Source organism: Schistocerca cancellata, chromosome 3 (assembly GCF_023864275.1).
Source record: "Schistocerca cancellata isolate TAMUIC-IGC-003103 chromosome 3, iqSchCanc2.1, whole genome shotgun sequence".
NCBI lineage: Eukaryota > Metazoa > Arthropoda > Insecta > Orthoptera > Acrididae > Schistocerca > Schistocerca cancellata.
In genome coordinates this window covers 481922146-481949109 of record NC_064628.1, presented here as the reverse complement: position 1 = coordinate 481949109, position 26964 = coordinate 481922146, and the positions used below count along the sequence as shown (strand labels likewise).

At 38.6% G+C, this 26964-nt stretch overlaps 1 protein-coding gene across 1 annotated transcript in view; it reads left to right on the top strand.

The window, feature by feature from the left end:
* LOC126176752 (cholinesterase-like) overlaps positions 1 to 26964 on the top strand; it is a 68818-nt gene that overhangs the window by 5054 nt on the left and 36800 nt on the right. The window contains exons 3-4 of the mRNA XM_049923921.1: positions 5764 to 6040; positions 10580 to 10765. Coding sequence (XP_049779878.1) covers positions 5764 to 6040; positions 10580 to 10765 — 463 coding nt within the window. The remainder of the gene's footprint in view (positions 1 to 5763; positions 6041 to 10579; positions 10766 to 26964) is intronic.

Below are 26964 nucleotides of genomic sequence, written 5' to 3'. Positions count from 1 at the left end.
AATAGAGGAGATAGAGATAGAAGTAGATAGAGAGCACACGAATAGCTCGGAGCGAATTGGAGCACTAGAGCCTGGAACTTGGAGTTGTCTGTTCTCTCTGCTCACTAGGGGCAACAGCATACGCTCAATAGGATGAAATATAAGTATGTTTGTAGACTTAATTAATATTTTAAATGATTTCATTAATGTATTTAAACAACAGGAACCATAGATACCATTAATCTAACTCTTTTATCCGTGACGCTGTTTTGCCTTTAATAAATGTTATGGATGAAAAGCCTTGTATTCATCTACATGTTGTCTTATAGAGATGCGGGTCTCTGTAACTATGTGCAAATGTTCTTATCTCTAGGAAACGTTCCCTGCGTATAATGAATGCCACACATTAATTATGGCAGAATTATTTTGATATCAAAAAACCTTATCGGATTCCATTCCTAACAATGAAATTATTTTTAAACTAATCATCTCTGTTTCTGTTTCACGAGGAAACTGCATTATATTTTGTCCTCTAACTAAAAATTACTTTAAAACTTAAGAAAAAAGCTTTCAACTGACGCTTCTCAATACGTATGTTTGGTTACATTGCTGTTATCCGCAGCGCATTCACTCTGGTCTTTCAGATATGGAAATTGACTCACATTCTCATTTTATAACTGAGAGCTGATCAGTTTAATGTAATTTTAAACAGACAGATGCTTTTGCCTTTAAGTTTTAAATTTAGGCTTTGCGATGACAACTAACTTCAAGAAAAATGCCAAATCAAATTTATAATTGTTATTGATTTGGTATTTTTAGTTGAAATTAGTTGCCATCTCAGAGTCTTAATTTAAAACTAGAAGGCAAAAGCTCCTGTCCATTATAAATTATATTAAAACTGACATTTGAGTCAATTTCCATATCTGAAATTGACTTAGATCCTCATTTTATAACTGAGAGATGATCAGTTTTATAAACTCATGTCAGAATAAAACTTCTTTAATTAATTTATGGCATTCAAACCGCAGTGAACATTTCCTATAGCTAAGAACGTTTGCATATAGTTACAGAGGCCTATGTCTCTTCTGAGACAACACACACATGAATAGAAGGCTTTTCATTTGTAAGATTTATTAAAGGCAAAACAACGTCACGGATAAAAGTATCCTGTTGTTTAAATACATTAATAATTTCATTTAAAAATGTAAATTAAGTCTACAAACTTACTTATATTTTAGGCTATTAAGAATACGCTAGGATTGTTAGTGAGCAGAGAGAACAGACAACTCCAAGTTCCAAGTTCTCAGTGCTCCATCTCGCCCCAAGCTCTCTCTCTCTCTCTCTCTCTACTTGTGTCTCTATCTCTTTCTCTAACTCTTCAAAAAACATAGAGTCACTAAAATAATGTATATTAACCACTCAGAGATGCTTTCGCTCCTCACTATTGATTTAGAATATGTCCCATCGAAATGATTTCTATTCCCTAAAATTCGTCAGTCTGTATTCCATTCTAAACGATATCTTAGAGATGTTCTCAACCCGAAGGTCGGATTGGACACCGCAGTGCTCCCCTAGGTATGGTCCTATTACAAGTGGTCTCCCCTTTCCTTCCTCCGGCATCTGAACTGGCTTACCGAGTTTGTGGGTGGAGGGCCTACTGTTTAATATGAGCTCCAAACCTCGTCATAACTTGGTGTTTTTCACGTTACAGAACATTGCCAGATCTGAATCAAGTAATATGAAAAAAAAATCGAAAGAAGGAAGATTGAACTCCACTGCTTTACCCTAGTGTTCCAAACTTACCTGCTTATCCATCGAGTCACACAACTTATTTTTTAGGAACGTAGCTAATTAATTAGATTACATTGGGTTTAGCATTGATAATCTCTTGTCTAAGAACGGAATTAAATATTTTACATCCTTTTCAATCTTTTTGCTACAAGTATTTTATGTTGATAAAAAGAAGGAAACAAAGTGAAAAGGAAAAAGGAAAATATAAAGGAGACGTGGAATTGTAGTGTACAACAAGAAGTTGCTGCACGGAATGACAGATATTCTTAATATATTAGTTCCTTACATTAAATCCGAATATTAATACCTTTTTATCATTCCGATAGAAGGAAACAAAATTTGAAGTAAAAGTAAGTTTCTTTTCACAAAACTATGTATTTCTTGTTATTTCTCCATGAAACATTAAAAACATGTAAAACGTGTACAAGATTATGTTAAGAGGAAACATTAAAAACATGTAAAACGTGTAACATGCGACCGAACCGCTGAATCTTTCCATCAGTAAATGGGGTATGTTCTCAACTGACTCGGTTGTTTTAACCCCCTCCACTGACGGAATGACCCACTTCCCAATTCCGTATGTATAAAACCAATACGGACTTGTAGCTGTCACGCCTTTGCGCTTACTGCTACGTATTTTAACTGTAAATAGCTCAGTCCCAATGGTAAGAGGCAGTAGTGAATTCACGTAGTTAATATTTGAATCCAGCACAGCTGCCACAAGCTCAGCTCACTTTTACTCCACTCCTACCCTCGCCATTGCACCACATTAACTAGGTGCTACGTGGACCTTGCTAAATTCACTTGCGTATACATTTTTGACCGTTACTCGCCAGTATTTACCTAATGATTAGTACACTCCTAACCGGACTATTTCCCTAAGAGCTGTGATGATTGAACGGGTTCGATCCATGGCCTACAGTGCCCTACAGTTCACACGGTAACACTGCCTACCCGACTCACTTAACTTGGTAGTGAGCTTATGTATCCAATCACCACTGCTAGCAGCAGTGGATAATCCTATCAGCACGACGAGAGCAGCAGACTTACCGTCGAATCCTCCTGAAAATACTTATAACTACGGTCGCCAGCTCTGAAGGAGCAAAAGAATAAATCAATTTTTGGGCTCGTTTCAAAGTGAAATGGCTTGAGTTGAATTTAAACTTAATTCTGAATATTACTATTTCTGATCATTCTAGATGATTCTACAAAGCAAATACTCTCTCAATTTCTGTGAGGTGGCTTGGTAATTACTACCAAGATAGGTTATGCAACTTCGGTTAACAAAATTCTATCCTTCAACTTATTTAATGATTTTGGACCATTGTTACAGAATTAGTTAAGTGACTTTACTTGAAAGGTTGCTCAGAAAAATTTAAGTAACTGTAAATAGGCGACTCATTCTGGTGTGACCATTGCTCTTTTCAACATTCTTATACGCTAAAGTATTCTACAACCAAAAGAATTGTAAATGAAAGAGGCGATGGTGGCCTCAGTCTGATTTCACTATACTATGTTTGAGGTTACTACACTTTACAATGAACAACATACGTCGTAATTTTACTCATTACTATATTCTGTCCTCTGCACTTGCATAAAAGAAAACTGGTATTCTCCTTTTACATGTATACAAAGTTCGACTTAACAATTGCAAGCAGTCTTGCCTTGGGTTGACGTGTCGGTGCTGGTGGTGAGATGCATGTGGCTAACGCAGCTCTTCACGCCTCATGCCCTTAATGGCGGCTGGAACTATGAGCTGTAGCACTCGTATAAGCTACTGCACGTCCGCCATAAAATCTGGGCACAGGAACTCTTACAATCAGCCCCAGTGGCATAAAGGCGGCTTCAACAACCATTCGTCGCGTTTTACTCCAAAAAACGGCGACGATATTCGCCTCTTCGCTGTTGCACAATCACTTTTGCGTGAGCACAGTTACGCACGTCCAATCACGTCAACACTCCCCAGGCCATTCCATTGTTCAGTCCCTGTGTCTCCAGCTACCCCTAGCTACGCTCGTATCACCAAGAGTGGGGGCATTCCCCTACCACCTTTTTACCGAAATCATTTAGTGTTTAAGAATATTTATATTTACTACCCTGGAGTTCATACCAGTCATAATAATTTACTACTAGCGCTTTACAACATTAAATTATACTGTAATAACTTATAATTACCAAGAAAAAGAATACATTTGACTCTGAGAGCTTAGTGCATTGTCTGACAGGCAGCGCTAATTCCCAGTTTCGCCAATAGATGGCATCAGGGTGCACTCCCTGGCAGTCTCACACAAGCGCGCCCGTTTCAGACGCGTGGGCTCCAAATTACTGTCAGCCCACCATCATTTCAGTTCCGTTACAAACAGTTTATGTTATTAGAGGATACTTACGCAGTGCACACATGAGACCAAAGCCGTGACGGGAATTTCATCAGAGAACGGTATACAATCATTAGACATACAGATATTGATTTTTAAGCGAATACACAGTAGATAACTATCCAAGAGTAAAACGCCAAGAAGTAATGTAACACACAATCATTATGTCTTGGGTACGATTTGTAGGCCAAACAAATAAGTGGTGTTCGAGAAAGGACCATACACGAGATATGAGGAAAACGCATGGACTTACACCATGGTACCCAGCACAATTGATGCCCGTATGGAAGCGAAGTGAATCAGTTAATATGTTATCCATTACGATGCCAATAAGCACAATTAAAATCACTGTGCATATGAATATCATCGTAGTCAAAAACTATCTTCATTTATATAATTCATTAAGCCATTTTCAATCCCTTGGGTTCATCTTCAACTGCTTCTTTTCTTACAGCGTCCACAAACTTTTAAATGGCCCCTTGAATAAAATATGATTAAATTGTCTGGTTATGGAATATCATCTCAGCCTTGTGCTGGGTACATGATTCCCTGTCACAAAGGTCACATTCCATGTTAACTGATGGGAAGTCATCTAATTAAATGTTATAGGGCCTCTGTTATTCTTAATCTATACAAACTGTTTAAGAGACAATATGAGCAGTCCTATAAGACTGTTTATGATGCTGTCTAGTAATCTCATCAGAAAATCAAAATGAATTACAAAATGATTTAGACAAAATATGTGCACCGTGTGAAAAGTCGTAATTGAGATGAACAATAAAAAGTCTGAGCTCTTCCACATGTGTGCAAAAAAACTGTTAAATTTCTGATACACTATAAATCATATAAATTTGAAAGCTGTCGATTCAACTAGATATCGGGAGATTACAACTTCTAACAACTTACGTTGGAACTAACACACAGAAAATGTTGCGAGAATGGTGAACCAAAGACTCCGTTTTATTGGCAGAACACTTAGAAGTTGCTACAAATCTGCCTATAGCACAGTTGTCCGTCCTTTTCTGCAGTATTGCTCAACGGTATATCCTTGCTAGACAGGACTCACAGGGGACGTTGACAAAGTTCGAACAACGATAGCTCGTTTTGTATTACCACTGAATACGGGAGAGTGTGACGTATGTGATAAGAGTTGGGGTAGCAATCAAAAAACAAAGACTTTTTCGTTCTTGTGATAATCAAGTATTATAATCAATAGCTTTGCCACCCTAACGACGGAGTATTTTATTGAAACCCACTCACGTAGCAAGAAATGATCATCTTAATATCGTAAGAGAAATCAGAGCTCACATACGGAATGATCTGGGAGAAATTTTTCCCATGTGCTATTTGAGACTGGAGAATGAGAGAAATAGTTTGAACGTGGTTCTGGCACCCTCTACCAAACAAGTAAGTATGTATTTCAGAGTAATGATGTAGAAGAGCATCAGCCTAAAACGAGCACCAGAAATACAGTAAATAGTGGCATGCTAGATGGTAACATCATAATACATAAGGATGCTCTACAATATGATCTTACATGTATGGCGTCCGTAAGTTAATTGTTGTCATATTACTATGGACATAAAAGCAATTACAGTAACCTATAACGTACCTACAGGATCCGCAGCCAGCTGGTAGCTGGGAGGGTGTACGCAACGCCACCTCGTACGGCAGCGACTGCGTGCAGAACACGGGTGACGGCTCCGAGGACTGCCTCTACCTGAACGTCTTCGTGCCGGGCGTACCAGAGGAGGGTGCAGGGCTGCCCGTGCTCTTCTGGGTGCACGGCGGAGGATTCGTCTACGGCAGCGGCTCTGATCAAGAGTATGGGCCCGACTTCCTCATGTCTTACGGTGTCATACTCGTCACCATCAACTACCGGCTTGGCCCGCTTGGTACGTATATCTGTCGTGATGATAGAAATAATTTCTTTAGGTAAGGTTTGGTCGCTCTCTACAATTTTTAACTCCCACCCTTGCCTCTATAACCAGACTGACGATTCCCTGAGGCCTAAAAACGTGTCCTATCAATGGATCCCTCCTTTTAATCAAATTTTGCCATAAATTTACTTTTTCCCAGTGCCATTCACCTTACCATTAATTATTCGATCTACCTACCTAGCCTTCAGCATTCTACCACAGAATCACATTTTAAAACCCCCTTTCTTTTGACGTCTATATTTTCTCTTGGCTGATACCTTTGCTACAGTTTTACATTTTCTACTGCGTGAATTAAATTCACTATATTCATTTATTTTCAAGGATTTCTACTGGACCTTGTCTTTTTACATATTTCATTCACTGCTATGTTCACTATTTCATCTCTCAAAGCTAGTCATTCCCGTTTATTTTTATTCTGTTCTCCTTTTTCAGTCAATCGTTTCCTAAAGATCACTGATTATTTTTTCAGTTTGTACACTTCCCACAGCCTTGACTTCCTACCTTTCTACGAATCCTTCAGTTTTAATCTGCGAGTCATAAGCAGAAAAATTATTGTAAGAGCCCACATGCGCCCATGGAAATGTTTCATAGATTAAAATCTCTTTTCGAAATCTCTGTCTTATCATGAAGACACGTATCTGAACCCTTTCAGAGTCTCCAGGCCTCTGTCGCATATACCAACATCTTTCATTATTCTTAAAACACGTATTACGAATGACTGAATTGTGTCCTGTGCAAAATTATACCAGGCGGCTTCTGCTTTCATTCCTTTTCCCCAGTCGATATTCACTTACTATTTTTTCTTCTCTCCCGTTCCTGCTATCGAACTCCTTTCCTCCCATGCAATCTGGTTTTCGTCCCCTTTAACTATCTGAATAATCTCCTTCATTTCCCCTCTTATTTTTTCAATCTCTTCATCATTTCTGGAGCTGTTGTTGTGGTCTTCAGTCCTGAGACTGGTTTGATGCAGCTCTCCATGCTACACTAACCTGTGCAAGCCTCTTCATCTCCCTGTTCTTACTGCAACCTACATCCTTCTGAATCTGTTTAGTGTATTCATCTCTTGGTCTCCCTCTACGATTTTTACCCTCCACGCTGCCCTCCAATACTAAATTGGTGATCCCTTGATGCCTCAGAACATGTCCTACCAACCGATCCCTTCTTCTAGACAAGTTGTGCCACAAATTTCTCTTCTCCCCAATCCTATTCAATACTTCCTCCTTAGTTATGTGATATACCCATCTAATCTTCAACATTCTTCTGTAGCACCACATTTCAAAAGCTTCTATTCTCTTCTTGTCCAAACTGTTTATCGTCCAAGTTTCACTTCCATACATGGCTACACTACATACAAATACTTTCAGAAATGACTTCCTGGCACTTAAATCTATACTCGATGTTAACAAATTTCTCTTCTTCAGAAACGCTTTCCTTGCCGTTGCCGGTCTACATTTTATATCCTCTCTACTTCGACCATCATCAGATATTTTGCTCCCTAAATAGCAAAAGTCCTTTACCACTTTAAGTGTCTCGTTTCCTAATCTAATTCCCTCAGCATCACCCGACTTAATTCAACTACATTCCATTATCCTCGTTTTGCTTTTGTTGATTTTCATCTTATATCCTGGAGCTAGTAGGAGTATAAACTTGTATTGTGGTGGTGGATGTTGGCCTCGTTTCTATCTTAGCCACGATAAGGTATTCACCAAGTTGCTCATGGAACTTACCCGTATTCTTATTTTCTTATTGATTAGTAGACCCACTTCTTCATTATCCCTATTTTATTCTACATCGACAATCAAACTGTTCATGTATTGTTGAGAAAACTGTACAGTCCTACTTAAAACTATGAACAATGTTTGAACGTGATTAAATGCCAAATTTGCTCCGCTGCACCTGAAATTAAGAAGGTTATTACTGCGATTGTTGCAGCGTGTCCTGTTTTATTCAGTTTTATCGCCATCTTGTTTTAAATATTGCTGAATGACTGATGCTCATGTACCTTATTTGTTTGTTACTGTCTTTCCATTTGAGCTCTTAATGTCTTATGACAGTATCCGCTGGTCACTCTTCATTAAACTGCTGGTAACTTCGTGCAGCTTCATGCCGTTCGATGTTCCACGTCTTCTTCTCCCCCCCCCCCCCCCTCGCCCACTCTATCTGTCATTCTCATTCTCTCTCTCTCTCTCTCTCCCTCTCCCTCACGGCCGGTCTTGCAGGCAATGCTTTCGCAGTAAATGTCTTCTTGTACTTCCGCTAGTTTTCGTTCTTCTCCTAATTTAAGAGTATTTTTTCCTTTTTTTTTGACAATCTATTCCAAGTCAAGTGTATTTTTCTCTATAACCGAGTTTTAAAACTATCAAAGAAGTATTCATTTTTCTGCTCTCCATGAACCTTTGTCATGTTGTGCTACACTTGAAACAAAACACTTCTGTCTTGATTGCTTTGATGTGGCTTGCCACGAATTTTTATCCTGTGCCAACCTCTTCATCTCAGAGTAGTACCTGCATCCTACACTCTCAGTTATTTGCTCTATGTATTCCAGTCTCTGTCTTCCTCTACTTTTACCCTCACCATCTTCCCTGTTGTCTTAACACGTATCCTATCATCCCGTCCCTTCTTCTTATCAGTATCTTTGATATATTCCTTTCCTCTCCGATTTTACGCAGGACCTCCTCATTCTTTATCTTATCAGTCCACCGAATTTTCAACATTCTTTTGTAGTACCACATCTCCAACGCTTAGGTTCTCTTCTGTACCGGCTTTCCCATAGTCAATGATTCGCTACCATACAATGCTGTGCCCGAAACATTCATTTTCAGAAATTTTGTCGTCAAATTAAGGCCTATGTGTGATGATAGTAGACTTCGCTTGACAGGAAATGCCCTCTTTGTATGTGCTAGTCTGCCTTTTATGTCCTCCTTGCTTCATCCGTCATGAGTTACTTTTGTTCCAAGATAGCACAATTCTTTAACTTATCCTATTTCGTAATCACCAGTTTCAATATTAAGTTCCTCGCTGATCCCATTTCTGCTACTTTTCATTACTTTCGTCTTTCTTCAGTTTAGTCTCAATTTATATTCTGTACTCATTAGACTGTTCATTCCACTGAACAAATCCTCTTAATCTCCACTGAGAATAGCAGAGTCACCAGCTATGAAGATAGCCTTTCGCCCTGAACTTTAATCCCACTCTTGAACCATTCTTTCTCTTCCGGCATAGCTTCTTCGATGTACAGACTGAGCAATAGAGGCGAAAAACTACATCCCTGCCTCACACACTTTTTAATTCGAGCACTTTGTTCTTTCTCTTCCAGTCTTATTGTTTCCTCTCGGTTCTTGCACATGTTACATATTATCCGGCTTTCGCTGTAACTTACTCCTAAAATTCTCAGAATTTCAAAAATCTTGTGTCATTTTACATTTCCTCGATGCAGCTTCCAATTCCTCGCCCATTTTCGTAAGTGCGTAAAATATTTTGCTTCTCTGAAAGTCTTTCGTTCGTATCATATTTTGACAGAACTTTCATTTGATCGTTCCTGTATTTATCCTCTTCCCGAGCTCTTTTTCCCACTTAAATTGCAGTTATTCTTCTCATTTAGCCAACATTGCTCCATCGTCTGCTTACTGAAGTGTGTATATCCTTGCTCCTTCTACTACGTATTATGCCTATTGCTTTTCCTAATGATTTCTCTATTACTTTGCCAACGCCGGCCGGAGTGGCCGAGCGGTTCAAGGCGCTACAGTCTGGAACCGCGAGACCGCTACGGCCGCAGGTTCGAATCCTGCCTCGGGCATGGATGTGTGTGATGTCCTTAGGTTAGTTAGGTTTAAGTAGTTCTAAGTTCTAGAGGACTGATGACCTCAGAAGTTAAGTCCCATAGTGCCCAGAGCCATTTGAACCATTTGAACTTTGCCAACATAAATATCGTCTAACCCCTCTATCAGTACCCCTGTCAGCCGTTTCAAAGAGCAAAATGACTCAGTGATGATCACACCGAACTCTTACTCGGAATGACGTCGGTTCAAATCCTCATCTTGTCATCCAAATTTTTCCTTTCCTAAATATCTCCATACAAATGCCAGTCCGGTCCCTTTGAAAAGCGTACGCCGATTTCCCTCCCCATTCTTCACCACTGTGAGCTTGTGCTCCATCTCTAACGAACTCATTGTCGGCGAGACGTTAAATCCTTCCTTCCTTCCATCCTTCCTTCCTTACATCTTCTTTTCTCATTTGTTTCTCCAACTGTTTCTCCATCATTTTTGGTGCCTGCTATGTTTTAATACTATTCGTCGATACAGCTGGAATAAAAACTCAGAGTGATGCATTCTATCCCTGTTTCATCCCAGTCATTCCACGCAGTTTTAAATGTCTCCAGGTCGCAAAGAAACACAGAATTTTACATGTCTGGTAAGTTACGTAATCCAAAAAATTAGCGGCTATTTTAATAGCTACGGGATGTAACACGGATACCAAAGTTACCGTCACCTGCAGGTTTTCTGAGCACCGGCGACGAGGTGGTCCCTGGAAACGCGGGCCTCAAGGACCAGCAGGTGGCGCTGTCCTGGATCCAGCGCAACATCGCCAGCTTCGGCGGCGACCCGCAGCTTCTGGCGCTCCAGGGGCAGAGCGCCGGCGGCGTGTCCGTGTCGCTGCATCTCGTGTCGCCTCTGTCCGCAGGTGCGTGCCCCGAGTCCTTCATGCGTACCAAGTACAAACTGTACACTTCGTTGAAGTCATATAAAACTCTTTCGTTGAAAAGATGGTTATCTACAAGTGTGAGCCAGAAGGCCCGAGAAAATGATGTGGGGTAACAGGGTTTAGTAAATCTATACGTGTTATAAAAATGAAGATGTATATGTATGTTCCGCGTCTCCTTCTGAACCACTGCACCGATTTAGCCAAACTTGGTACACATCGCTTATTGTAATAACAGCACTCAGTCACTTGCAAAAAAATTTACATACCGTTTTAAAAATTTACATACCGTTTTAAAAATTTACGAAACTTCTCGCTGAAAACCCTCGCAAAATGAGTAAAGGAGAAGAGATTATCCCTTACTAGATTTTCGCTGTTTGTGCAGTAACACTGCCGTATCATGCATAACGTTTTAATTTATTCATCCATACTACTACATGTATTCGTGACACATTTGCAGACAGTATTCGCATATACCACAGAATATATCTGCAAAATTATATCACTGTAAGACAAGTAGTTCAGGGGATATGTCATAAACACTGAGACGCGTGGAAAACTGCCGCATCATACATGATGTTTTAATTTGTTACTTCTTCGCTACTACCTGTACTCGCGACACATGTCACAGACAGTACCCACACGTACCGCTGAAAGTAACTACAAAATTATACCAATTTCACAATCTTAGTTCAGGAGATATTACATCAAAAACACTGAGATGCGTGAAAAAATGCTGCACCATGTATGACGTTTGATTCTTTGCTACTACCTCAATTCACAACAAATTTCGCAGACAGTATTCATGTATATCAATGGGTATACATGGAAAATTATATCATTGTACGACTCATAGTTCAGGAGATATGACGTCAGAAATATTGAGCTGCGTCAAAAAGAATCTGCAGGGCGAAATTCGCTACGGATACGGGTCAAATATTTGTAAAAATATGAGCGAAATGTGATAAATATACGTGAGACATGTATGACAAGTGCGTACGCGGACAAAGCCGTGGGTAAAAAGCTCTTCCTAAGCCTCTGGATTGATTTTAACCGAACGTTGTACACATATCTCTTACTATCTGGAAAGAAACAGTGCGGGTAAGAACCAGCGGCCATCTATTGCGGTGGGGATGAAAATATGGAGAGAGAAGGGGAAGAGGAGTTGGACATAAAGAGAGAGGTTAGGAAGAGATGAACACAGATTTGGAGGGGGAGGAAGAGATTGAACAGAGAGAGGGGAAGGGAGAAACAGACAGAAAAAGGGGAGGAGATGGACGCGAGAGGGTGAAGAAGGAGACGGAAAGGGAGAGAGGGAGGCGGACAGAGAGACGGGGCAGGAAAAGATGGACAGTGAGAGAGGGAGTGGGAGCTGATGGACTAATAGAAGATTGGAATAAATACGCCGCTTACTCAGCGAGTCGTAGTAATAATTCATCGGACAAAATATTAGTTACTGCCTTAAAAGTGGAAACTAGTCAACTTTGGAACACTCTAGATGGGGCATAACTGGTGTAACACCCTTTTACAGAACTTTAAATTATGTTAAATGAATGTCTGAACTGTTGAATGGATACAAAATTCGAATTATCGTGTAGCATGTTGTAAGTGCAAGTGGTGTGCATACTCTGTGTTATTGTCAGCAAAACTTTACACAGTTTGATTGATCAATGCAACTCCCAATACCAATAAAGAAATACAGTCACTGTAAAATACATTCAGTCCCTTAAGCACTGAATCCTCTGGCCCTGTGAAAAATTGATAACTTTGGTCCCTTTGCACATAACAATTAAATTAAATTGTCTTACCTCTAAAGTAGCAACGATGGAACGCGATATACTCTGGTCTCTCACAAAAATTATAAATATGCTAGCTACGGGCTCAGCGGTGTGCAGTGCTGGCTGTAATACTTTGAAATGCACATGAAATTGTTTTGAGTGATAAAGAAAACATTTATGAAAAATTCAACTTCTCTGAAAAATGTATGACCTGGATAGGGAGGGGGTACTGATTATGGTGTATTACTAACACTGAATTTTCTTGGCAAAGCTATATTGCAAGTTAAATTCGTCTTTTCAAAAAAAAAAATCTGACAACTGAAGTTACATTATTCACAACTGATTCACAACCAATGACATTTGAACAGCAAGTATTACCTGACCTCATTAAACCACTATAAATGCAAATCATCGAATTACATATAGCTCTGTTAACAAATCTTAGAAGCATTACAAAAATGAAATATCTAACTAGTCTTTTTACGAAAACGGTTTACGTGCATTATAGGGTTACTCAACAATTACAGCTTATCATCCAACTCATCTATACTAACGAGCTGGAAAAAAACAGAAATCGTAATTACTTAACATCTTTATCTTGCTAGCATGAAGACTTCTGCTTCTAAGTTCAAGAGTATTGACATACCCAAATTAATTTAACACTTGGTGACTTCACACAGCACACCACAAAAACTGCCAGCTCCATCGTCTTTCCCTCACAGAGAGCTACCTACAACTGTGCACCTCTCTTACTCCTACACTGCATTAATCTCAGACCAGAAGCAGCATCTCTGGGTTTGCGTTAGCGATATAAAGCTTATCAAAGATATACATCGATTATAAAATCGTATTCGGGTGCCACATACAAACGTGTTCCAGTAGACTCCTTTCACTGGTACCATGCGATCATGTCACCCTCCACCGCTGAGGTAAGTAATGGTAGAAAAGTCGTGTATAAGTGCGTCCCACTTGGTTGTATGGAACCAGAGAAGTAAGATAGGCCGGCGAGGAGAAATGACACAACGGTAGAAAGGAGCTACAGTGTATGGACGTACTCATGACCCGCCGTGAATGGTTTGTTGGTGTATCAACGCAGACTGTCCAACGAATGTACAACGAATGTCAGCCGTGTAAGACGGCGCGGAAAAACTGTAGAAGTAAAAATATTCTAACTGACTGGGCAATGGTCGAGTGTAACAGTTCGTCGATAGCAATAGATTTCAAAGTCAAGGGGAATTTCTGCTGTCAGTGAATGGAGGTCTCCCTTAACCGGTTTCTGAGCGAACATTGCAAACATGTAATGAACATTTACCTCGCAAAAGACCGCTGATCACAACGGCACTGGATGTACATCTTCCACAGGCCAAGCATCCAAGCATATAGTGTGCTCCGACGAGTCAAGACTGTGCCTCTTTTCAATTGATGCAAGGCATCGATCGAGAGCACCGCTTCTTTAACCCGCAATGTGTGGAGGGTGTAGTTTAGGCTAGAGGTGTTTGTTAGTTTGGGAGTGCTTCTCGAAAGACTTGGTCCCATTCACCTTGATACAATGAACGTGAACCAGGATGTTATTTTAACACTCTCAGTCAACACGTGTTGTCCTTACTTCTGTATCTCCACGATGAGTATGCCGTGGATACTACCGTCTTCCAAATCGACAACAGCCGTGTTCGCAGGTCTGCGCACCCACTTCATTAATTTGGCGAACACTCTGAAATACTAAAGCAACTCAACTGGACAGATTTATCTCACTGTCGCAATCCCACAGAAATATCAGGTCTTGTTTGGAACGGTGGATGGAATGTAGCAATCAACATTTCCACAAGCTGGTAGCTATGGGATGCGATGAACATTATGTGACTTCTTCTTGGTATGGCTCACCCGAAGAAAGTTTTTCTCTCGCAGAATCGGAGTCATTTTTAAGGCTTGAGGCGGCGTTGTATAGTAGTAGCGTGATGTGTCCTATTGGTGAATAATGTATTCTATGGCGCTTAATTAAATATATTTAAAGGCAGAGTTCATGCTGAGAAGATCAGAAAGAAGTGAAAGTTCCTAAGAAGTCTTAGTTTCTTCATTTTTTGTCCTGTTTTCCGATTGGCTTCCTATCTTCATATTTATACACTGAACATCTCTAATAATTGTTTTGCATGCTCTGGAGCTGTCTGTCGCCAAAATTTTCTATCTCTGATGCTTCTTCTAGGGACCAGTTTTCGGCTGGCGTACCAAATGTCTCAATATTTTTTCACAATTTTCTCATATAATTATTTGCTTAAATATTCTTTCTATTGCTTTTGTACCAGGTTTATTAAGCATTTAAAAAAATACGGGTCTTTTCATTCCTTTCTTCTCCATCATTTTTGCTGTCCACGATTCATATCCTTAGATATCCTTAGACGCAGTATTCGAGACGTTCAAATCCGTGACTTCTTTTACTGTTCCATGTCAGTTTACACAGTAGGCTAGTTGTTTTGTTGACGAAAGTTTTCTGCATCTACGCCATTATACTGCTGATATGTGTCTTACTTCTATCCTGCGTAATACTGCACCCTGGAGAATACACCTCTTTTACATTTTCTTCCATTTCGCAAACATAAAATTTATTGTTAACCTAGTCGCTGCTCTCTTTTTCCTAGCCTTCAACAATAGTGACTTAGGTTGATTTATTCTCAGTCAGTAGTTCGTGTTCATGTAATTCAACTAACTTCTAACACCTGTCGTATTTGTCGATGTTTCCCCTTGAAATGTGATTCCTGTTGAATACTTTTTCCTCTACATACTTAAATGTTTCTTCATTAAACAAATTAAACAGTGTTCATGATAAAATGCAGAGCACTTTGCAACCATTTCAGAACTAAATTGTCTTCTTTGCTGTCCCACCTTTTTACTTTAAATTGGTTTTTTACTGCACCCCCACTTCGAACAGTATTTAGAAAGCCTTATTTTACTGGTTTATGTCATACACGATAGTTCCACATAAACTCTAGAATCGATGTATGTTTCCTTTTGTTAGCTCTGTAATTGTCACTGTATCTCATTTAATGTACACAGTGGCTGTAATTAAACTTTCGCCACTTGAAAGGGTCCTTTGAAAAACGAATGATCGTATAACAATGAAACGTTGCGGAAATATTTGTAAGGACACGCGAAAGAGAAATAAACCATTGAAACAAACTCTTTTTAATTACCACGTGAGAGTGTAACATCTGTTAATTGCGTACCATTTTTTCCCTCCAGGTTACAAACGTTGCTCAATAGCCCGCATCTCGTGGTCGTGCGGTAGCGTTCTCGCTTCCCACGCCCGGGTTCCCGGGTTCGATTCCCGGCGGGGTCAGGGATTTTCTCTGCCTCGTGATGGCTGGGTGTTGTGTGCTGTCCTTAGGTTAGTTAGGTTTAGGTAGTTCTAAGTTCTAGGGGACTGATGACCGTAGCAGTTAAGTCCCATAGTGCTCAGAGCCATTTGAACCGTTGCTCAGTATGGCGACCATCTTCATCCAAGACAACCTAGAACCGCATTAGGGAGACCATTTCACAATTCTTCGCAGCACTTTTCGAACCGTCGACCATGCAACGTTCAGATGTCGCGACACAGTTCGTGCACAGCATGAGGATCGCACGATGTGTCCAGCATTCTCAATCATGGCAACAGTATTTTCTTCAACAATTTGTGGTCCAATTGGCCGTCGACCTCTGCCAGAAGCAATTCCCAAATCGGCAGTTAATTCGAACCTCTGAATAATGTTCTTCAACAATGGTCCATAAAGACGACCTCTGTGTATTCCTTTAATGCGTCGATACTCGCGGGGAGCAGGGAGCACTATTGCTATTGTTTTGATAAAATAGCTTTACGAATAAAGCCCTGCTCACCTGGTCGGGACGCATGTTCACTGTCTGCAGCTGTAATGCACACTGATGCTAGTGTTTCAGCTCTAAGTCACTGTACCAGTAGAGACAACTAACGGCACGTCATGACACTAACACTATTAGCAACGGAAATCCTGCAGCGCACAGACTGAACATCGTTCCTATACAGTTGGATACACATAGGTAAATAATTTTCCGATTATACTGGCTCAATTAGCGAAAGTTTAATTATAACCAGCCTGTATTACGAGGAATTTTCCTCTACAGGATATTCATCATCTTACCAAATGTATCTATTATTCCACTTAAAGTTTTCAACTTCTAGTGATGTACTTCATTATTTTTAAAAAATGTTCATTCCACTTTTTTGTTTCCTATTAACAGTGTATCTTAGTCTGTCTGATCAAGTTTAGCCACTCTAAGCAACAGCACTTCTGGTGTTACAATGCTGAACTGTTGTGGTTTGGTTCTAATACGTAATTCAGTTCCATTAAACAAAATTGCAGCTACTACTCCCCCGCAAAATTTAATTGTCGTTTGTACTAGCGTTTTGATTTTTGTGTGCCTACTTATTACTCTACATACACTCAAAATTCCTGACCACCTCATGATTGCATTACTGTTATTATTTTCATAAGTGATGACACGCTCTAAAAAGGTTAAATTAGTAACTGTAAAATTATTTTCATTACGATAATTTCAATCCCACTTCAGTGCTAGGATTTTTATCTAGCACTTATTTCACTTCTGACAATATTTGTTATGTAATAAACGCCGAGCTTGTAATGGTCGCCTGGTCGTAGATATTGCTAATTGCTATAATCGCACTATTTCACTCCCATTTACGGAGCTTGTTAGCACTTGATGTTAGGTTGGCGCCATTAAAATGCATTGTGTTGTAGTAATCGCTGCTACTTGCTGGATCGCTGCTGTCTCTCGATGCTGATTCTGGCTCTACATCTGGTTGTCTAGGGTTAAAAACATGAGGTCCCATGTTTTTTATGTGCTTTTGATGATAAAGAACGAGCGAAACCAACAAATATGTAAACTTCAAATATTTATTACTCTGGTGGCCATCTTAATTCCACTGTCCACCAAAGACCATGACTCAACACAAAGTAGTACTTCCATTACATGTTCTTTGCATTGTTTATCCACCTCAAATAATAACACACAAACACACTTTACCAAAGTGACATTCCGACTGCCTCTCGACCCTCCTTGCTGCTTGTATTTATAACACTGTCAAAGAACTACTAAAAAGAGATATAGTTTATAAGTCACATGTACATCTGTTATCGTAATTTGTGCAGAAAAGTTATTAATTTGCATCGAGTGACATGATTTAACATGTTATTAAAATGACAGACAGATTTGTTTACTTGACAGAATAATTCTTTATTACAAAAAGGCTGTTTTTGAGAAGTTTGTCAATTGACTTCTCTAATTTGCATAAATAAGTAAATAACATGAATTATTAAGAATTACATTGGTTTTCGTCTGAAATAGGATTGCTCACGTGAATACTGAGTGAAAACGCTCCTAGTGAACAAATAGGTTTCACTGGGTGATTTTTATTTAAGGAGATCCAAAATACCTAAGTTGTCCACTATTTTTCGTACTTCATATTAATTATTTAAGATGAACTCAGTGTTTTTACATGATGACATTTGCTGTATCAGTGATCAAGTGATATTAACTTTTGTGTGGGTCAGTTATTCAGTATAATTTAATGGGTTGACTGTTTATGGAGACATGTTATGCAATCATTGTTAACATACACAATACCTTTGCTATAATCATAAATACTCATTAAACTGGTTGAATTTGGAGGGTATCGCATACTTCGGTAAAGTAAAGCCTTTAATATGTTCCGTTACAATACCCCCCTCGGGTAATATCATTTACAGAACGCTAATGATATTAGCCGACTAGGACAAATGTGTCAAATGGTTAAAATTTTGAAAAGTACTACTTTAATAATTTGTTTGTTTTACTATGCCTAATGTGTATGTATACAAGGACCGTTACAACGTTTCAAAATGACTTTTTCCTGCAAAAATTTTAGTTGTGTTGTTTCAAATGCACTTTGTGTTATGTCATTCAGTATGACAGCATAATAAAAATATTTAGTAATATATGAAAGTAAAAAAAATGTTAATCTTTGCTCCCAGTGAGCCACATGGAAAATGATCAAAAACCGACACAAATATATCACATGCGATTTTAAGATATATAAAAATATATGTAAATTATTTCAAAGTCAGTTCTCATTGAGTCACAGATTAATCAAGATAATAGAAGGAGCATAAATATATTTCACAGATGGACAGGTCATATGCCCATAGGAAAATATTGTAATTGTCTGCACTTTTTGAGCCACATAAAAGAAATGAAAACAAAGAACATAAGTATAAGTATGGACAGGCTTTATATAAACACAAACACTAGAGAAGTCACATGTATGAATATAATATGCATTTGAAAAAAGGAAAGTTTATTAAATATTGTCTCCCATTGAGACACACAGTCAAGACACTACAAGAACATATTAATACTAAAATTGGACACTTAAATTTGTCACAACATAACACAAACATCAAACTTGGTGAACATCTGATTAGCTGTCGAAAATTGTACACAAATCTTATGCCTAAGAACACAATAGTATCAAAATGATGGGTCTTGCACAACAATTTTTACATTGTCTTATTTGGTGCAAGTATGTCCCATATTCAACAATACAAAAGGAAAGTAATAAATGTTTGTGACCTTCTTGCCCGTTGCAAGTAAAGAAGATGTCTCAAAATCTAATATTCAATAGTGACAATAAAAATATAAAAACATTCTCTCAGAGATCTGGAACTTTTACAGGGTCTATAGGATGAGTGGTAGTTGCTATTTGACACACCCAGTAAAATCTTTGCTGATAACATGCTTTATGGAAAATGGGTAAGTAACTGTATTCAAACAGGGAAATGTGCTTAATCATGTTTATATGGTTTCAATTCAGTGATGTTTCTTAATCTAAATAACCTTCTTGATCTGGGAAAGATAAGTCTATACGCATTAGGATGTGGGCTTTCTTTTATTTCAAATGGACCATTCTCAATGTTTACTTTAACATATGGACAACCTAGCTCAACATCTTTGTCTATTTCAGTATTTTCAAACAATAGATCATTTTCAGTTTCTTTAGTTCTTAAGTCTAATGTCTCTTTCCTACACTTAGACACATCCCTCTCTGTTTGCAAAGCATTGACATTTAAACATAAACCTTTGTTTTCATCTGTTCCTTGTAACACTGTGTTGTCACTTAACCAACTACAGTTTTCACCCCCTTTTTTATAAAGTCCACTACACATTCCCTAGTCTGCATTTCACTTAAATTAACCTCATTATTACCCATGTTTGTCACATCACTTACCTTTACCACATAATCACTTTCCAATTCTACAAATACTTTTATTTCTTCCTCCACACTCTCATCAATAACATCACTTGATTTAGGATCATTATTTAAATGTCCCTCTATTACTTCTTCCTCCTCCTCCACAACAACCCCATCTTCAGTTTCCCCTCTATGTATCTGAATCTCAGCAATTGAGTCTTTGGCTCCATTAAACACTTCGTCATCCCCCTTCTTATCAAATAAACCCCCCAAAATAGATTCTATTTGTGGTGTGTCTGACTTGTTATTAACACCAGTATCTTTATCAGCCCAACTATGGAACTCTGCAATACCTTCAACTTCTGCACTTTCACTAACTACCTGTGCTTGAACACTGTTTTTATTAACTGTATCACTTTTACTCATAGTATCCCAAAACCTTTTATTAAATTCTAATTTATTCATTCTAACAACATCCGTATTTTCAGGGTACTTGCTCTTTACCTTGTATCCTCTCCTTTTCCAGTTCCGGTTATGTGTTGTCCTGTCTTAATATTGTCTAGCTCCAAAACTACGGACATCTAGTGGGACTGTCCACCGTTCCCCGGCTGGTTCCCTCAGTCTGTCCGTTTGTAGTTGTCGTTTTGTTCACTAGTTTCAACAAACCCCCTTCTATCTTGTTCTCTTCCCCAATACCTATTTCTATCATTCCTGTTATCTCTCCTCCATCCTCCCTCCTGTGTATTGTTTCTGAAATCATTTTCATATCTCCTATCTCCCCTATTTGGAGCATTATTTCCAGAATTTTCAAAGTCTCTCCTCCCATAATAATCTCTATTTACATTCCTGTTCCACCCCCCATACTGGTTGTTGCCAGAGCCAAAACTTTGGTTATTTTCTCTTCCCAAGGCCCTATCTAATCTATCTACAAATTTCAGGAACTCTTCCATTGAATCGTCTGGTCCATGGACCAATTCCCACTGCAGTCTCTCTGGTAACCTTCTTTTTAAATCATCAATTTGTGTCATAATATCAAAAGAGTTATTCAAGTGAGCAAGTTTTTTCAATTGATCTCTGCAAAATTTTTGTATGCCCCCTACTTTCCCTCTATACACTGGTCCATTTAGAAATTCTGACTTTAATCTGGCTTGTATGAATTGTGACCAATATTTACAAATAAATTTAGCTTCAAACTCTTCAAAAGTATTCCAAGAATCATTATTCTCATTTGCCCAGGATAGGGCCTCCCCTTCTAGAAACCGTTTTACTAACTTAATTTTTATGTTATCTGACATTCCTACAACAAACATATCCTTACATTGGTGAATAAAGTCAATAGGGTGCAGATTTTCACCAGGAAAGCATTTCACTTGGATGTGCCCATACATTGTATTTTGATTGTAAATCGTTTGTTTGGACAACAATGCGTCCTCCAATTGTGTATATTTAGTGTGTATATTTTCTACTTTTGTATCTACATTAGTGGTATACAGGTTGTATTCTTGTCTAAGGTTTTCTGATGTTTTGTCTATTCTCTGATCTAATCTTTCAACTTCAGTATCTACTCTGTTGTAGATGACAGCAATGCTGTCTGTGTTAGCTTGTATGTTTTCATTTAAACTTTCAACTTTAACTTGAAATTCTTTTCTGAAGTGTATCAACTGTTCTCTAGTCTTCTTACTGAGGGTAGTTTTAATTTCCTCACACTTCTCATTGAGATGAGTACTTAATAGATCAAAATCCAAACTTAACTTATCCAGTCTATCTGTGTTTTCTTTAAGTTTAAAACTTACTTGTTCACTTGATTGTTTAAAATCCAAACGTACTTGTTCGCTTGATTGTTTAAAATCCAAACTTACTTGTTCACTGGATTGTTTAAGTTGCGAACTTATTTGAGTTGCAAACCCTGCTAGCCACTCTGTTAAGTTTAATTGTTCACCATCCCCTGGTTCAATTTTTACATTTCCTACGATCTCATCACTCTCAGGTAGAGACATGTTAACTATTAATTATTTTAAATGACAACAACAACAAAATACCTTGCTTTATGTAGCTATACTATGATGTCGTGATCGGTGTTCCTGTTGGCTTTCTTCACTTCTATTCGGTTTTATCGAAGCTGAAGTCTTGATTGATGAATTCCATTGACATAATCCAGACGTTAATCTTCCGAGCGGTGTGATGATAGTTTTTGGTAGTCGCACAAACACACTTTATTTATTTATTTATTTTTGACATATTTTCACTGTTGCCACACTGCACAAATAAACTTTTTTGGAATGCTAAGCACTTACAAAATTTATCGATGCACTATTATAATCGATGCACTTAAAGATCCCGGACGAGCCCCCACTTTTGTAATGGTCGCCTGGTCGTAGATATTGCTAATTGCTATAATTGCACTATTTCACTCCCATTTACGGAGCTTGTTAGCACTTGATGTTAGGTTGGCGCCATTAAAATGCATTGTGTTGTAGTAATCGCTGCTACTTGCTGGATCGCTGCTGTCTCTCGATGCTGATTCTGGCTCTACATCTGGTTGTCTAGGGTTAAAAACATGAGGTCCCATGTTTTTTATGTGCTTTTGATGATAAAGAACGAGCGAAACCAACAAATATGTAAACTTCAAATATTTATTACTCTGGTGGCCATCTTAATTCCACTGTCCACCAAAGACCATGACTCAACACAAGGTAGTACTTCCGTTACATGTTCTTTGCATTGTTTATCCACCTCAAACAATAACACACAAAAACACTTTACCAAAGTGACATTCCGACTGCCTCTCGACCCTCCTTGCTGCTTGTATTTATAACATTGTCAAAGAACTACTAAAAAGAGATATAGTTTATAAGTCACATGTACATCTGTTATCATAACTTGTGCAGAGAAGTTATTAATTTGCATCGAGTGACATAATTTAACATGTTATTAAAATGACAGACAGATTTGTTGATTTGACAGAATAATTCTTTGTTACAAAAAGGCTGTTTTTTAGAAGTTTGTCAATTGACTTCTCTAATTTGCATAAAGAAGTAAATAACATAAATTATGAAGAATTACATTGGTTTTCGTCTGAAATAGGATTGCTCACGTGAATACTGAGTGAAAACGCTCCTAGTGAACAAATAGGTTTCACTGGGTGATTTTTATTTAAGGAGATCCAAAATACCTAAGTTGTCCACTATTTTTCGTACTTCATATTAATTATTTAAGATGAACTCAGTGTTTTTACATGATGACATTTGCTGTATCAGTGATCAAGTGATATTAACTTTTGTGTGGGTCAGTTATTCAGTATAATTTAATGGGTTGACTGTTTATGGAGACATGTTATGCAATCATTGTTAACATACACAATACCTTTGCTATAATCATAAATACTCATTAAACTGGTTGAATTTGGAGGGTATCGCATACTTCGGTAAAGTAAAGCCTTTAATATGTTCTGTTACAAACTGCACTGCGGTTCGGAGTCCATTTTAAACTGTAGAACGCCCTATAACTGGCTGGGTAGGTTAGTTCAGAGGTTGGAGAAAGGTAACAGCATACAACCCCCAACAGGACCATAATTCCTAAAGCACTGGGTTGTTCAAATCAGTCTTCTAATTGATGTTGGTTTATCCTTCAATTAGTTTTCTAAGGGAGTTCTTCCTAATAAGTTTCACAGTTTTCTCCTCTTGTGAGATATTTGCAAATTACGTAACTTCCATATTTTGTCCAGAACACATAATGTTGAGCCATGCTTCTTAATTCCATTTGTTCTCGGCTTAACAAGATTTACAGTACTTTTTTCAGGCTTTTATAGGAAATTATGCCACATTCTGCCGTAGCGAACTGTTTATACCTAATTTGAACAGATGTACTGATCATGTTTTTAAATAAACTTAATGCCTTTAGCATTTGCCACAGTATTTAAATAACTCCACTTTTCCATCATTTAGCTACCATTCAGAAAGTAAGCTTTAACTTGCTGCCAGAACACACACGATAACATGTACCAGGTGGTTATAACAAAAGCGCAGCTACTCGCAGAGGTTCACTGTGATCAGTAATTATAGTACGGCAGCGAAACGTGGTAGATATTCTAATGTGTTAATGCGGAATCGATTTCCGCTGGAAAAAATTAGTTCCAATTTTTGGCACTAGGTGAAAATGTCGTGATGTGACTGCAAGACATACGTATAGAAATGTTTCCATATTCAGTAGATTAGGAACGGAACATAGGAAGAAAAGGTGAAATAAGCGATTTTATTATTAACCGCCACTTACACAATTTCTTCAATATGAGCATCGGTGGCGTTGACGAGATGCTGTACAGAGCCAGATCTACATCTGGTGTTCAAAATTTCAATTAATTTTTTCCAGCGTTAATCGGTTCCGCATTAAGGCATCAGCATATCTACCAATTTTCGCTGTTGTTGTTGTGGCCTTCAGTCCTGAGACTGTTTGATGCAGCTCTCCATACTACTCTATCCTGTGCAAGCTTCTTCATCTCCCAGTACCTACTGCAGCCTACATCCTTCTGAATCTGCTTAGTGTAATCATCTCTTGGTCTCCCTCTACGATTTTTACCCTCCACACTGCACTCCAATGCTAAATTTGTGATCCCTTGATGCCTCAGAACATGTCCTACCAACCGGTCTCTTCTTCTCGTCAAGTTCTGCCACAGACTCCTCTTCTCCCCAATTCTATTCAATACCTCCTCATTAGTTATGTGATCTACCCATCTAATCTTCAGCATCCTTCTGTAGCACCACATTTCGAAAGCTTCTATTCTCTTCTTGTCTAAACTATTTATCGTCCATGTTTCACTGGCTTCCATACATGGCTACACTCCATACAAATATTTTCAGGAACGACTTCCTGACACTTAAATCAATACTCGATGTTAACAAATTTCTCTTCTTCAGAAACGCTTTCCTTGCCACTGCCAGTCTTTTATATCCTCTCTACTTCGACCATCATCAGTTATTTTGCTCCCCAAATAGCAAAAGTCCTTTACTACTTTAAGTGTCTCATTTCCTAATCTAATTCCCTCAGCATCACACGACTTATATCTACTACATCCCATTATCCTCGTTTTGCTTTTGTTGATGTTCATCTTATACCCTCCTTTCAAGACACCATCCATTCCGTTCAACTGCTCTTCCTAGTCGTTTGCTGTCTCCGACAGAATTACAATGTCGGTGAACCTCAAAGGTTTTATTTCTTCTCCATGGATTTTAATGCCTACTCCGAACTTTTCTTTTGTTTCCTTTACTGCTTGCTCAATATACAGATTGAATAACATCGGGGAGAGGTTACAACCCTGTCTCACTCCCTTCCAAACTACTGCTTCCCTTTCATGTCCCTCGACTCTTATAACTGCCATCTGCTTTCTGTACAAATTGTAAATAGCCTTTTGCTCCCTGTTTTTTTTTTTTTTTTTTTTACCCCTGCAACCTTCAGAATTTGAAAGAGAGTATTCCAGTCAACATTTTCAAAAGCTTTCTCTAAGTCTAAAATGCTAGAAACGTACGTTTGCCTTTCCTTAATCTTTCTTCTAAGATAACTCGTAGGGTCAGTATTGCCTCACGTGTTCCCACATTTCTACGGAATCCAAACTGATCTTCCCAGACGTCGGCTTCTACCAGTTTTTCCATTCGTCTGTAACGAATTCGCGTTAGTAATTTGCAGCTGTGACTTATTAAACTGATAGTTGGGTAATTTTCACATCCGTCAACACCTGCTTTCTTTGGGATTGGAGTTATTATATTCTTCTTGAAGTCTGAGGGAATTTCGCCTGTTTCATACATCTTGCTCACCAGATGGTAGAGTTTTGTCAGGACTGGCACTCCCACGGCTGTCAGTAGTTCTAATGGAATGTTGTCTACTCCCGGGTAGGGCTTTCAGTGCTCTGTCAAACTCTTCACGCAGTATCGTATCTCCCATTTCATCTTCATCTACATCCTCTTCCGTTTCCATAATACTGTCCTCAAGAACATCGCCCCTGTATAGACCCTCTATATACTCCTTCCACCTTTCTGCTTTCCCGTCTTTGCTTGGAACTGGGTTTCCATCCGAGCTCTTGATATTCATGCAAGTGATTCTCTTTTCTCCGAAGGTCTCTTTAATTTTCCTGTAGGCAGTATCTGTCTTACCCCTCGTGAGATAAGCCTCTACATCCTTACATTTGTCCTCTTGCCATCCCTGTTTAGCCATTTTGCACTTCCTGTCGATCTCATTTTTGAGACGTTTGTATTCCTTTTTGCCTGCTTCACTTACTACCTTTTTGTATTTTCTCCTTTCATCAATTAAATTCAGTATCTCTTCTGTTACCCAAGGATTTCTACTAGCCCTCGTCTTTTTACCTACTTGATCCTCTGCTGCCTTCACTATTTTATTCCTCAAAGCTACCCATTCTTCTTCTACTGTATTTCTTTCCCTCATTCCTGTCAATTGTTCCCTTATGCTCTCCCTGAAACTCTGTACAACCTCTGGTTCTTTCAGTTTATCCAGGTCCCATCTTCTTAAATTCCCACCTTTCTTCAGTTTCTTCAGTTTTAATCTACAGTTCATAACCAATAGATTGTGGTCAGAGTCCACATCTGCCCCTGGAAATGTCTTACAATTTAAAACTTGGTTCATAAATCTCTGTCTTACCATTATGTAATCTATCTGAAACCTTCTAGTATCTCCAGGGTTCTTCCATGTACACAACCTTCTTTCATGATTCTTGAACCAAGTGTTAGCTATGATTAAGTTATGCTCTGTGCAGAATTCTACCAGGCGGCTTCCTCATTCATTTCTTAGCCCCAATCCATATTCTCCTACTACGTTTCCTTCTCTTCCTTTGCCTACTGTCGAATTCCGGTCACCCATGACTATTAAATTTTCGTCTCCCTTCACTACCTGAATAATTTCTTTTGTCTCATCATACATTTCATCAATTTCTTCATCATCTGCAGAGCTAGTTGGCATATAAACTTGTACTACTGTAGTAGGCGTGGGCTTCGTATCTATCTTGGCCCCAATAATGCGTTCACTACGCTGTTTGTAGTAGCTTACCCGCACTCCTATTTTTTATTCATTATTAAACCTACTCCTCCATTACCCCTATTTGATTTTGTATTTGTAACCCTTTATTCACCTGACCAAAAGTCTTGTTC